The 14,890-nt window shown below is 35.6% G+C and overlaps 1 protein-coding gene across 3 annotated transcripts in view; it reads right to left on the reverse strand.

The window, feature by feature from the left end:
- PDE10A (phosphodiesterase 10A) overlaps positions 1-14,890 on the reverse strand; it is a 786,455-nt gene that overhangs the window by 482,805 nt on the left and 288,760 nt on the right. For all 3 annotated transcript variants that reach the window (XR_011337005.1, XM_069852238.1, XM_069852239.1), the window contains exon 3: positions 9,970-9,998. Coding sequence is in view for 2 of the 3 variants with exons in the window: in XM_069852238.1 (XP_069708339.1) it covers positions 9,970-9,998 (29 nt within the window). In the remaining variant the exon portion in view is untranslated. The remainder of the gene's footprint in view (positions 1-9,969; positions 9,999-14,890) is intronic.

The raw sequence follows: 14,890 nt of genomic DNA on the forward strand, positions 1-14,890 counted from the left end.
CTGTAAATGTGCACGTGTAGCATGACAACATCATAAACAATAATTTCACAGAAAACAATGCCTGGCAGTAAGTAAAGATTCATTACCCTGCCCAAAACTGCTAATGTTGTAACTGAACAAAGTAATATGGTCAATTACTTATCAAACTCAGTAATGCAGTAGATTATGTTGCTTAAACTAAAAAGGAAGCTGGTGATACTTTGATGAATTAACGTTGCTTGAAAGACTAAGATTTACTCTCCTGCTCATTTAAACTTTAGAGCCAAATGTAATATAGACCAAACTAACGTAAACAGCACTATGGAAAATGCCATGAACATTTAAGAGTACCACAGTCTATCTACCACTTCACTGTTTATGCACACCTGTGTAAGTCTGCTCTGTACCTCTCTAGATATTCTCTGTCTGTAACTTCAGGTAAACCTATGCATGTGACACTGATGGATAAAGCATGTAACTTAGACAATATATTCCATGGTATGACTTTCATTACCACCATTACTTTCACCCATTTCTACGTACAAAACACTATGTCATGAATGCAGAGCATATGGCCATATGTTTAGGATACTTTTGGCTTCTTCACCTTAAAAAAACCAAAACTAACAAAAAAAACCCGAAACAAACTCCACCAACAAAACCCCCAAGTGCTTGCTGGATAATACCAATTTCCGATTCCTTTAAATTAAACAGTTCTTAATCTTAACTTTAAAATGGCTCCTGAGAACATACAAGCCTCGCTGTGACCTCTTCTTAACACATAGTATTGCATTAATCTGTTGCTCCAGATGGACATATTAGAAAATTTGAGACCTAGGGTGTCCAAAAAGTACTCAGTTTATAACATAATTAACACTTAGTAATGCTTTCTATAAATTGATGTGATGATTATAAATTTTAGCAATGATGGTGAGGTCACACTGCACACATACATAAACTGCTATAAGTCTTGAGCTTACAATACAGCATGTCATTACCATTATTAGTACCATATGGCAGCTGGCAAGCTTCCACTGATTGTCCTCTGTTATGTCCCACATTTACTACTATATGATTTTTCAAAAGGAGAAAATAACAGCATAGTTCCATGAAAGTGGAATTTTTATACTTGCAATATAGCCATAAGTACCCATATAAAAGGCAAATGGTGAACAAGAGTCTATATTATTCATACATTAACCCATATCTGCAAATTATCTGTAGTCACATATCCTAGAGCGACAATAGCTAATGATGCACACATGCACAAAGCCTTTATCATGTGTAAAAATGCCTTCTCAAAGCTTGGAAATGAATAGATATCTCTTCACCTGTGATGCACCTTCAGTATTTAAATCAAACCTTCAAGTGTTAAAGCTAATACATTAAAAGAATACATCACCAAAATGAGCTCACACAACAGCCATGGCTGCATAACAACTCTTCCCATAATCAAGCAGTAGTTCTGCATGCAATGACATAATAAGTTATGTGCCCTTTATTCTCACCTCTGCAACATATGCTTGCAAACATTTTGGAAACAGGGCAAATCACTGTATGCATCCATGTCACTAAAAAGATAGCCGCTATGTAATACATACAGTTATAATATGGCAGATTTCTATTACTGACATTGTGTGGATCCACAGCTGGACAGATGAATAGAATTTGTCAAGATTCAAAATTAAGTAGTTCTATGACTTAGATAAATCACCAACAAAGAATTACCCCATCATGTTGGAACATGGTTTTATTTATAAAATTACAGTGGAGTGAAAGAGGTTTATTTGTTTGGTTCTAGGCATTTAGGATTGGACAACCACAATTACATTTGGGTGAAAACCCACAGTGTTCTTTATGAAACCATGTATTTAAACACCAAATAAGTCATCAGCAAACTTTGGTGCACCCGCTATCCAATGCGGTTGCTAACACAGACCAGTGCATATTTAGTGTAAAACTTACTTAAGGAAAATAATTCCTAAAAAAAAGTTCAACACATTTAGTGAAAAACAAAAGAGCATTTGTCATTATAGATAGCATAAGTACTGTTTCATAATCTCTTAGGCTAGTTTAGTTTTCAATTTATACATTATATACTCATCTCTTTTTATTAATTCATTCTTCCCATTGCTGATTTCTTTCTATTTAAGATTTAGTATCTACATGTATTTTGGCATATTTATTGTAAAATGCTGTATTTCAGTGACATTACATTAAAATAATTCATGCAGACTAAAAACTGGTTTAGCATTATCATACCACTATCATACTGGCATCATATTTCTAGTAGCTGCGTATAATAAAACACTATGAAAAAGAACTAACAATTAAGAAGAGAAATCCTGTTATAAATATTCATATTCAAATTTATAAATATGAAAGGACATTTTTGCAGGATTTATATAAAAATATATCTATAAAACATTTCTTCGGTTATTTGACTTTAGAATATTGTAGTGTAATAGAACACAACACCCCATGACTTGTGATTTAAGAGTAGTGCTATGACTTAGACCTAAGCAAAGAGACTGAGAATCACAAACATTTTATTCCATGAAAAGGGATACTGAAATTTCATAGACTTAGATGAATTTTAAGCATTCATGCTGAACAGTTAAGACATGAAAAATATCCAAGGACACAATTTAATATCTAAAGTAAATTTTATGTAGGACAAGCTGAAATGCAGATTAATTCCCACACTTCCATGCTCCCAGGGCAACTGTGCTTGGGGTATTTTATGCTCCTGCAGAAAAGAAAAAGCCCTTCTGCTGTTACAGAAAGCCTTCATTAAAACAGCACGGGGTCAATAAGCGCCAACATAACCCAGAAGTTGATCTGTTTTCTCTGTAACTTCTTAAAGCATCTTCTGAATAGCAATGGGAAGAGCAAGTTCCAATGTAATACTCCCTACTACAGAGCTCTTTCCGCGCAGCAACAATTGCCTGGTTCCTCAACAAAAACATGTCCTTTTACAGCCTTCATAGTGTATCATATTATTGCAGGCTAGGAGGAGTCAGAACAAACTAACAACCCAAATCATGTGTAATATGGTAAGGTATGGCCAAATGTACTTTGCAGATACAAAATTTCACTGGATGAGGAGAGGAAATAAAAAACTAAAACCCAAAACTGTCAAAGCCACAAAACACAGCAGGAAGCAGACACATCCAGAGGGATTGATCTTGATGTTGCTAATTTTTCATTTGTAATTTGTATTCATTTAGGCATCTTAGACAAGTTTCTGAGTATGTCAGAGAACCACAAGACAGAGCTCTTTGTCAACTGATGCAGGAAGCCTTTAGCCAACCACACAGCTATGAGGGACAGGGTAGCACAGCCTTTTGGGTGGTGACTGCTAAGTCCTGTTTCATTATAGGCTCAACGGGAAGGACAGAAGAGGAGTTTTGCTGAGGAAACAGAAGAAGGTCCTGACTTGTCATGTCAGTACTCTTGGAAATAAACTTTTTGGGAAAACAAGGACCAATTCCTCTAGCAAGTACAAAGCATTTTCTCAAAAATTTTCAAGGTTCCTTACCCACTCTTTCAAGTATTTTCAGACTGAAAAGTAGAGACCCTGGGAAAGCCTGACTCTTGCCTGAATCTCACCACTGTACAGGCTGTCTGGACAGTGTGCAATAAGGACATCAGCAGCACTGAGTGAGCTAATCTTATAGACATTTTGCCCAGTGTCACCCTATCCATCTGCAAGGCACTCTAAAGGTGTCAGATGGGCCATACCATGGACAGGTGTAAGTGATTCTCTCCCAGAGTACTTGAAAAGAGGCCATAAATGTAATCTGAGACATGTAAGCAAGCAATAAATAAGTAAATAAGTAAAAACCCCTCCAAACAACAACAAAAACAACCTGCCTCAGAAACTGACAAAAAAACCCTTCATGAGATCAAAATGGTATTCTGAAGAAAAGGAATTAGAAGAGAGAAAAACTTGGTAAGAAGCGATTACTGGATGAATATTAGGATCCATTGGGACAAACAGAGGCACGTGTAAGGAGCTTCAGTTCTTGGAGGGTGCTATATCACTAAGAACAAAGGATGTACATAGCCCACAGAGATTGTATATAGACATGGGAGTTTAAAATGCTTATTCTCTCTGGTTACATCAAGAATTATTTCAGGTAATAAGCTACCACATTAGTAAACCACCTAAATTAAGCTGTCAATGACAGCATCAAGACTTGCAGATGAACTAAAGATGAACTAAAAACCTCTTGAAATATGGTTTTTCAGAAGTACATAGAGTTCTGAACATTTGTTTGACATTTGACTGAGATGTCAATCTAAACTATTTCATGCTAGGTATGCTCATACTGGAGTAGATGTATTAAAAAAACTGTTCTTACATACATAACTTCTCAATGCCATTGATACCTCCTTTACAGAAAAAGCAGAAATCCCAATAGCAACACTTCTATATGTCTTAAAAACAAGGACTACTGCCACAAAAATAAACAAACTAAATTGTTTGATGCCTTTTGTTGAAATAGGTCAGCTTTCCCTTTCTTTCTTTTCTACATAAATCAGGTTGTATATATGTTTGACATGTATATTCATGAGTAGTACTACCTTCTGTAGTCCTAGTACTTTCACTGGCTGTGATACTTTGCACTGTTCCGCTGCACTGATTGCTAGTTCATATCTTGCATAGAAACTGGCCTTTCTCATTTTTAGGCACAGATAACTACAAGACAACTACATTTTAATACCGTGAAAACACATCTAAACTGTACATGTGAAGAACAAAAAATATGGATCTGGACCTCATATCAAAATCAAAAATAATAATACTACTTAAAAAAAAAGAAAACCAAAACAACTAAAGAAAGGGAATAAAAATTATTGTTTGTTTTAAGGTGAAAATCCTGAGTTGAAGGATGTCAAATCCTCAGACTGAAAAATAGAAGCAAAGAGAACACGGTAAGCAAGCAAACAGTGAAAAGCTGGCTTTTAGAGGTGCAATGAGCTTGGAGAGGATGCTCAGAAAAACATCTCTGCTCCAAAAAATCAGAAGAGGTAACCAGGGTTGGCTGGAGCAACCAGTTTTTTAAAAAAACCTGGACACTGCAAGAAGCTACAAAGAACAGGCATAGCTGAAGTGATTCATTTTAATGTCTGTGCACAGCCTCAGAGAATACTGCTTCTACACGCATTTGTCTGATGTCTATTCTTCTTGTTTTGACTGGAGAGGACATGGATTAGAACTCGCTCAAATAAAGTTTAGCACTGCGGCACTACACACAGGTATTTACAAATTGTTTGTTTGCACATCAAACACTGTTCATGACAAAAGCAAAGAATGGAAAATATGAAATGACATTTGGAAGTACAAGTCCTATTATCTCAAAATATGCAAGCCAACTCTCACTCTCAGCAGAGAGGGTTCACTAATTTTGAAGGCCCACGTTTACCATCCTCTTTACATAGCCCATCTCCAAGCCTTGAAGAGAGACCACCTTCATTATGAGAATATTCATGCCAAATAGCCCCCATTCATTAACATCTAACTCTAATCTTTGCATCAGCTCCTTTCCTGTTATCAAATGGTAACACTGAAATAAATTGCTTCGCTAGTAATTGGTAAAGCACATACTAAGAAGCAAAGGCTTGGCTTATGAGGAAAGAACATTGTCATTCCCTGGAAGTAACCATATAAGCTGTCATTAACTGTAAGGCTTATAAAAATTCATTAATATCTCAATTATACCACCTCTCCAGATTATATAATAAAAAAGCATAATGAGCTTCATCTTAACCTCACAAGGCTGAACACCGCTCCTCTTTCCAAAAAGCTTTTTATAAAATCACATCACCTCCTAATACTTGACTTGCAAGCACTCCAAAAACATAATGTACAAAATTAAAAATAAACTTCCTCATTTTCCTACCACTGTTGCTTATCACTGCCACAGTATGCACAAGTTTATCATTATGAAGAAATCCACTTATGCAAGCATCTTCCTGGGCACAATACCATTTGCATCACTTCTAAAGGCTGAATATATACGTTTGTTCTAGTTCCCTTAAATTTTTTATTAATTTGTCGCTGCTTTCAGCTCTGGGATTGTGTGAAAACATTTAAATGCCATCTTTAATAAGGAAATACTACAAAGAATGAGCTTGCTTTGCCAATGTGTCATAAGAAGCCCAAACTTTTATTACCAGTTTCATGGTGAAGATATATGCAATTACTGCAACTATTTACTGAAAACACACTTGCTAATTCTGTAACTGTCAGCAATATACTGTGCTGGGTGCTATCTGGTGCCAAGGCAGCTGTCAAAAGCTCCAAAACCAAAAAGGGAAAAGGAGAGGATTAAAGTATTATACCTGTTTCCAAGAATAAAGCACTGTAAATGAGCTAGTCACTTGGTAGGTAATAATTTTCTGGTGTTTATATGGTTCACTTCTGCAAGGTGAATTGCTGTTGGCATCACCAAGAGTTTACAAAGCAAAGGTACTTGGCAAAATGCAGCTTCACTGGAAGTATTGTTCGAGTAAACATAGAATAGAAAATCATTAAGCAAAACGAACAACAGCTAATTTCTCTGTGATCTTACCAGGAACGTTAAGTATTTCTGTTTAAATTTCAGAATATGAGGTACAAAAGAGCACGCAGTGATCATGGGAAGCTTAGCAGCATGTAAAACAAAATCCTGGCTATAGTTCAGGAAGGAATGGGGTTATTTTTGCCAACTGAAAAGAATAACACTTTTCCAATGCTCATTGTTTTCACTAACAGTGTCAAAGTAATATGTCTTTAGTCTAGATATACATGAATACACATGCACTTAGTGGTTAAGCTTACACACTTCTATTTTCATTTCTTTTGCAGATAAAACAACAAAGTATAAAATTCAGCTGAAGTTTTCTTAATCAAAATAGTTCAAGAGTCGACTTTCTTTCTGAAGTCCCTCTGCCCAGAAAACCACTTCTGTAGCTAGCGCAGATGGGACTAGCCAATGCACATCTGCAAACTAAGTAAGCAGAAGAAACTCAGCATTTCCAAGGATGTTCCCAATACTACATCACGTGAAAAGGAGATTCTGTCCCCAGTTACATATATTTTATAAATATTGGAAATGAGCATGCAGAAAAAAGTTCACAGGTTCACTGTTTGGTCACAGATGCTCATCAGATATTTTGTAACCAGAGTTGTTACGCCAACAGCATTCTACAGGAATTGGAAAATATTTCCTTTTTTTTTTTTTTTAATTCCTACCCCTCCTCCTATCAGCTACTATGTCAGGTCAGTCTAGGGTATCATTACACATAACTTCAGAACACAAAAATACCAATGAAATTGCCATTAGTAGACCAGAATAAAAGCAAATAAATTTTTAAAAGCTTTGGTTTTGTTCTATAACTCTCAAAATTTAAAATATGTGGAAGATTTCTCCCACTCTCTCCTTGTTTCAAAAGCTTGCAATGTAATGTTGATAGCAGAGACTGCGACTTCATTTTCATTTTTCTACTAAGCTGATAAAATGGCAAAAGATTAAAAATGCAGTGTCTGTACACAAGTGTCAAACTGCAATAAAAACCCTTGAAAATACTGAAATTTCCTTCCAGTCATTCAAGCAGTAAAATACATTTTTCCAAAATCTGGACAACATTCAAGTATGTTTATTAAAAAAAAATGGTGAGGCTTTCTTGGGGGAGAAAGGGCTTAAATAAATTTAACAAAAAATATCCTCCCCCAATTTAATTCTGTTGTTCTACGTAAGAACAACAAAAAAAATGGAGACTATTGAAGCAACAGATGTCACAGCACATGACTCTGTTTAGTCTTCACTTCGTCCAACACTGAAATATAAGAAAAAAATGCAGTGATGAAACCCACATATTTTTCAGCATATTTGCACCTTGGTTCCTAACTAATATGGTTTAATTCTCCAATAAATTTCTTTTCACTAAGCTTTATTTTTGCTTCCCTATGATATAAGCAGCTTCTTGCAGACATTTTCAGGAATTAAAAATATAACATCTAATGACTTTAAAACTCATAATTCTCCAGTTAGCATGAACATATCTTTTTGTCTGAAAAATATTACTTATGTACAGAACCCTCCTAATTTCAATTATAATTTATGTTCAGATTTTAATTAAACTGACACCTGTTTCAGTTGCTGCTGAAGAAAATGTATTACAATGGTCTACATTATTATATGTGGCATTACTAAAATATACTATAAACTAACAAACGTTCATTTGTACTATGGTGCATTGCTGAGTGCCCTTAAATACTGTACTTTAAAAAAAATAATAGTAGTAACACGGTATAAACACCAAATGCAGAATGATTGATAGCTAAACAAAACAAGGGAGAAAATGTTTACTAAGAACATCTGAAGTCTCATCTGCACCCCACTGATGCCAGAACTTGAACTGACAGCTCATCCATCTTCATGAAAACTATCGGTCACTATATATATGAATTTGATGGGCTGAGAAGACTGGGACCAGCATGTTTGAGAGACAGAGAGGCTAACTGGCAAGGCAGACTTGGGGGGAGCTTCAGAGTTCTTTGCTTTTTCTGCCTTAAAAAGCTCAAATGTGGCAACCTACATGTGTTTTGTACCTCCATTTTACACAGTTTAAAATGTTAATCTGTTTACCAAATTAATGACAATTGAACTTAATTCCTCAGAAATAATTACAGCTTCTGAGATTCTTACACAGATTTTTAATTAATTTTAAATCAAAACTATACATACAGATATACTAATAACAATAATCTTTGGTTGCACCAGTAGGTATTTACTCAACTATCATAACTGTTGAATACTAAGGGGTGACCAAAAAAACCATGTTATAATTAATAAATTACTAAAACATACTAATTTTCACCTAAATTGTCAACACCCTTATACATCCATTTTATTCCATACACATTCCATATACATTCCAATTTAATAAAGTCCTTTTGGACATCATTTAACCTCTCTTTAATAATCTCATAAGAGGTGAACTTCGTTTTCCCCTTTTACCAGCACTCTGCTCTCAAGGTCACCAAACCAAGGTTCCCACTCCTTCCATGCCCTCGTATTTTCAAAAGGACTTCAGCTGAGACCAAGACCACCAGTTGACCTACCCAGACAGCTTTTGTAGTCTTTCAATCAGCCTTATTTTCAATATGTGTCTCACATTATTGTGTTTGCCCTGGGAGCATTAAATAGTTTATGCGAGGCATTCAAGAAGAGGAGTAAAACAGGACTATGATTCCACCTCAGAAAGCTGTAAGTGGCTCCCTCATCTTATAAGAAATAAAATCTGCATGCTGCAGGCTGACTGGACACATCTGAGGGCAACAAACTGTCCTGTACTAATCTTTTGTCACTCCCAGTAAAGGCACTAGTTTCTAACATCTCCCCGATTAGTCCTCGACCACAGACTAATATTCTGCAGGACACAGTGTCAATCAGAGAAAAGGCTAGAGCTGGGAATTTATTACTTAATATGTTTTTAAGATACTATGATTCACACAGTACACTACAAGATATTTCATATTAAAGCATTCAGCTCATCTGTATGACAGCACATCTCAAAGGAAGTTATTAGATAGAGCATATTATTTCACTTCTTTCCTCTTATGCTTACCATCTCTCAAGGCAGTGACAGTGGTTAAACAGTCTGTTGTTATGCCTAAGCTAAAAGTCTCATGATTTTCTTGGTTTTGTAAAGCACCTTTTTAAAACTGGATCACAAAAACAGCACTGTGAGAACTCTAAATTTATTAATGCAAAATACACTTTAATTCATTTACAGCCAATCAAGTGCTCTTAATATTTATTTTCCTCATTAACTGTTCTCTAGTCAGCCAGTACACCAATTCTTTTTTCCTCTGGAGATGCACTATGTCTAGGGAATAGGCAGTCTTGATCAGAGACTGCACAAGAAATATGCCAAGTGAACAGTGTGTCTCAGAGACTAAACTTCTTTTTAGAGGGGACAGAGAGTAGCACTTACCCTGCTGACTTCTTTAGGAGTCGATTCACCTGAGAAGAAACAAAACAAACAATTAGGCACTCAGAGGAGTTTCTAAAGGAAGAACAAGATACACTTCACACAATTTCGCACCTTTGTGAAAAAATTCTATAAAGTAACTGAAATATCCTGAGACTGGTGTGCTTTTACAATCTTTTAAGTTTCTAAATCTAAAAAATAATAAAAATTAGGATAAACTATTTAAGAATCCTCTCCTGATTTAATAAGAACACAAAATTCCCTACATTTCATAAGTCAATTCATAGGCAAACTAGACTAATATTGCACATACTCCCATACAGTAAGATAACTGTTAATTATGGCACAGTCTGAGCAGTAAAGGCCTTTGCTACCAAATATATGCCACCTGCACCCTACATATACAAGCAAGTTAGTGAGCAGACTTAGACTTTTTGTTCTGAAGATCAAAGATGCTACTCCTGTTAACTTCTACAAATGTGGAAAAACAAGCTTTGTGACCGTAAGGCTACAGGAATATCACTGATACAATCTGGCATAATATGTTAAAAGCACACAGATTACAACTTTATATATATATATATATATATGTGCAAACTATAATGTTTTGTCCTTGCAAATACAAGCAGTGTCATAAAGTTTTTGTAATTTAAATATGTAAAAATTAACACACGTATAACCAGAGCACTAGCTAAGCCACTGAGTGTTATTTCTGGAAACAAAGGTAAATCAGTTATACAGCAAGAATACATCTGCCACAGAAAACATTTCCAGCTTCCAGTTCAAGCACACCAAAAGCAGCTTAAACACACCCTTACAAACCTTCAGATGGTTGGCTGTTTCTGAAAACATGAAAGGAACTATTTGAATCCTTTTATGTGATACTAAGAATCAAATGACTATGCTTTACAAATCAATTTAAATCATCAAATAGATTTAATCTCAGAGAGAAAGAGCATATATTTATATTTGTGGCCCTTATGTTATATGTATTTTGATACAGCTCTACTGAGTGGATTTTCAGATGTCTCCGTCAGATACAGACATAGTACCACCTGGGATGCTTAACAACATATACACTACATTTTAGCCAAAATCATCCCCAGGCGAAGGAGGGATATCAAGGTGCCCCTTGAAATAAGCATATTTACAAATATTTCAATATTATCACCATCAAAGTATCTTTATATCTTGCCATTTAAGATGAACAATAAAGCTAGGAAAAAAACCCCACATTTTCTAGAAAACAGATTCAAGATCCAATTTCCAATGAAAGAACTCCCAATAATCATACCAATTTCTCCTAAAAATTGAGTGATACCAAGTAAGATAACATATTTCACAGCTATGAATGAATCTTAGTCTTCTCTTATCCCTAATTAATGATACATCAGTAATTTACACATACAGAACATAGAGGTAAAATTAGTTGAGCTATTTAAGGTAGCTCTGTTGTTTCCAATACAATGCGTAACACATGCTCTGCAGTGTTCACTGATCATAGAATCTTCCTTCACTGGACTAATCTACATGACAGTTACAAAAACAGCCCAATTTAGATGCAAAATCCATTTCCCCTACTACCATTTTTTCTGACAGTGATCCAGAATATGTGAATGAAAGAATGCAAAGTGATGACATAATGGTGCTTTCCACTGGAGTGTACTCTCAGTTTTCAATAACCAATGAAGCAAACATTTCTTGAATGAGAGGTAATGTTCTTCTGTTTAAAAGGCTAGGATAGGGGTTTCTTCCTGAAACTTTTTCAGGGGTAGAAGGGGTGAAACTGTAGGAGTGGTGTTTGACTTTGTTTTTTTAAACCAGAGCCATCATCCTTCAGCACTCAGAACATTCTCCAAGCTCCACAGTTCACATACATAAGTATTGTGAGAAAAACTATCTCTATTTTATTTTGTATCTGCACATTATGAATTTCATCTGATGTCCTCTATCCACCTTCTCTATGGAGCCTGTGATCCTACAAATCTCCCAAAGACCTTCTTTGCTTCACACACCATCAAAATCTTTCCTGACTTGAGAACCTGGTTGGGTTTGCTTCTGGCGCCACGCAAGTGACTTGGCACTGCTGGTTGCTCTCACCACTCCTACCTCCTCTACCTCACTGCATTCTTCCAGGATAAGAAGTCCAAAACTACTGGCAATACTGCCATCCCTTCAAAATGCAAAGCTTTTGAAGAAACAGAGTAACCATTAAAATAAATTCAGATGCAGTACATCAATAATAGTAGATAGGAAGAAGCAGAAAACAAGAAAAGGAACACACATTTTAAAAAAATCACCACCACCAACAACAAAACAAAAAAAAAGCTCCACTGAAGGTTTGGCATTTGGCACAGTATAATCGAGGCCAGGGCTGGTATTTGGTACGATATATATGAGGCTAGGTTTAGTTTGATTTGGAGTTATCTTTTTCTTTGGGGGTGTCCGAAAAGGTGTTAAATTGTGTCATAGTTAATTTAAAAAGAAAAATTGATTTTATTTTGCACATTTTAAAAAAATCATTTCATACTTGTATTTCTGTGCAGGCTTTTATTAACAAAAAAACCAACCAAAGGTGAATGACCTTCTGACAATTGCAAGATGCTAAGACAGAGCAGTCATAAAGACAACTTTAATGCAAAGCAAGCTTTCAACATTTTATCACAGAACCTCTTTCAGAAAACCAATATTGCACTCTGGTTTCTGCTGCTATGCTCAGTCTCATCTGTGTATTTAAATACTACTACTACTGCTACTGGTCTACCATTGCTGTTGATGACAGCAAAAGAATGCAAGGATTAATTCTGTTTATGAGATCCCAGATAGCTATACAAGCACATTTTCCCAAGGAATGTTTCCCCACACAGTAGATGTCAGATTGACCTAATAAATTTTCTTTTCAAGATTTGCTTTAGGCTCCTTTTCCTTCATCTAATAGGACACAAGTTGTTTGGTATGCAATTAGACCAGCATTAACATCATTGCTGCTTTTTTTTTTCCCTTCAGAAGTCTCACACACCCACATGTCAATAGACATTCTACATAAATAAATGTAGATCGGTTAAAGACTAATCTTACTACCATGAAATAAAGTTTAGCTGGTTTAATTTATTTTTGTGGTAGAATAGCATCTGATTAGTTGGTCAGTCTATTGCAATTTGCATCCATATCTCAGACACTCTGCATCCTTATTTTAGACATCTTGCATCTATCAGCTTATGCCTCCACTGAATTTGTAAGATCTTTTCCATGACACCTTAGCTGAGAGTGAGTCTCCCAAAGCGGCAACTATCTCACATATGTGACAGATATGCTAAAGCCATCATTCAAAAATCTTCTTGCTCCTTAATGTACAATCTCACCAAGAATACTTGAACAGCTCTCTTGACTTTCAGCTCTCTGGATTTATTTCACAATTCAGAAGTACTTGTAATGTTACTCCACAGAAAACTGAGACAGTTTGTTTAGACATAGACTTCAACATTGAATGGGAACATTTATTAGTATTGATCTCTGGTGGCATGCTAGGTTTCTTTCCTTGAATCAGGACAAAAAATGAATTCTAGCTCTTATACATGATCCACATTTTTTTAAGTTCCTGAAAAAGGATGCTCAGTTCTCCTTCTTCTTAAACAACAATGTAACATGGATCAGAAAATAAATAAGTCCTAAACCAAGACTTCTTTGCAGATGGTAAGCAGAGAAACATATTGTCTGCCAGGTGTCCTAAAATTTTTATACACTCCTTTGCATATAAGCAAACAGGTCACCACACAAAATAGGAGACAGGAGACAGTTCATCTGACTTCACTAGGGACACCTAAATGTTTGGAAGCTCATTGTTTTCTATTGTCTTAGCCCCCACAAAACTGATGAAATATTTTGAGTAATTTTACAGGACAACCTATTCTGGCCAGAAAATTTCCAAAAGAGAGCCACCGAAAGTATCATCAGCTCTTGTAAGAACAGAAAGGCATATGGAAGATCCAGATTTTGCTCTTGTTTCTGAAACTGCTTAACAATATAAAGCACACTGACAGTAGATCCTCACTTTCCATATCCATGGACAAAAAACTCTGAACTGCATACTTGATGTGACAATTTCAGCAGGGTATTTCAACAAAGTTGTGATCAAGAAAATTGTTTTATAGCTGTAACATAGGCTTTCTAAATTATGTTTTAACAGAGGGATGAGGGATGTGCCTCTGAACTTGTGGAATGATATCTTCCCCACAGCAGCTAAAAGTTCCATAGAATTCTATAGAAGTCTCTCAAGTTGAAAATATCTCAACAAAAATCATGTTAGAACCTGGTCTCTGATCACCAGGAAGAAACTTAATAGTTTCCAGCAGCAAGTGTACTTCACGAAGAAAGTCTACAATAGTGTTTTATGATAATTAGCCTACAACTTCATATCCTATTCAACACGACTGCTGAATGAAGAGATTATTAAACTAGTTAGCTCATCTATCTTATCAGTCAACAAGGTACAATCATCATTGTTTATTACCAGAATACAGCTAACAGAAAATTGGCTGAAGAGCACATATAACAACTTATACTGTTTTCATGCCTACCAGTTTACAGCTACACCTTTTTGGCTATAGCTACCCATTTTCTTGCTTGACACTCAATTCTGTTCAGCATTCAGTACACTAGCTGTTGCAGGCAGCTTTCCTTAAAATTGATTACAGGTCTTGCAAACATGTTTGGTGAAGAAAGTCTCAGATCCAGTAGTAATACAATTTCAGTATCACTCTTGTTAAATCAAATTTGATTTTCTGCTATTTTTTGGTCCTGCTGGTTGCCATGTATAAGGGATCCTTAAAGTTTACCACAATCATGTATTTCAAACAGCATCAACACCACTAAGCCATTCTCTGATTACTGAATAAAGCTGTTCCTTCACTTTTGAATGTGTTTC

The sequence above is a fragment of the Phaenicophaeus curvirostris genome, chromosome 2, assembly GCF_032191515.1.
Source record: "Phaenicophaeus curvirostris isolate KB17595 chromosome 2, BPBGC_Pcur_1.0, whole genome shotgun sequence".
Lineage (NCBI taxonomy): Eukaryota > Metazoa > Chordata > Aves > Cuculiformes > Cuculidae > Phaenicophaeus > Phaenicophaeus curvirostris.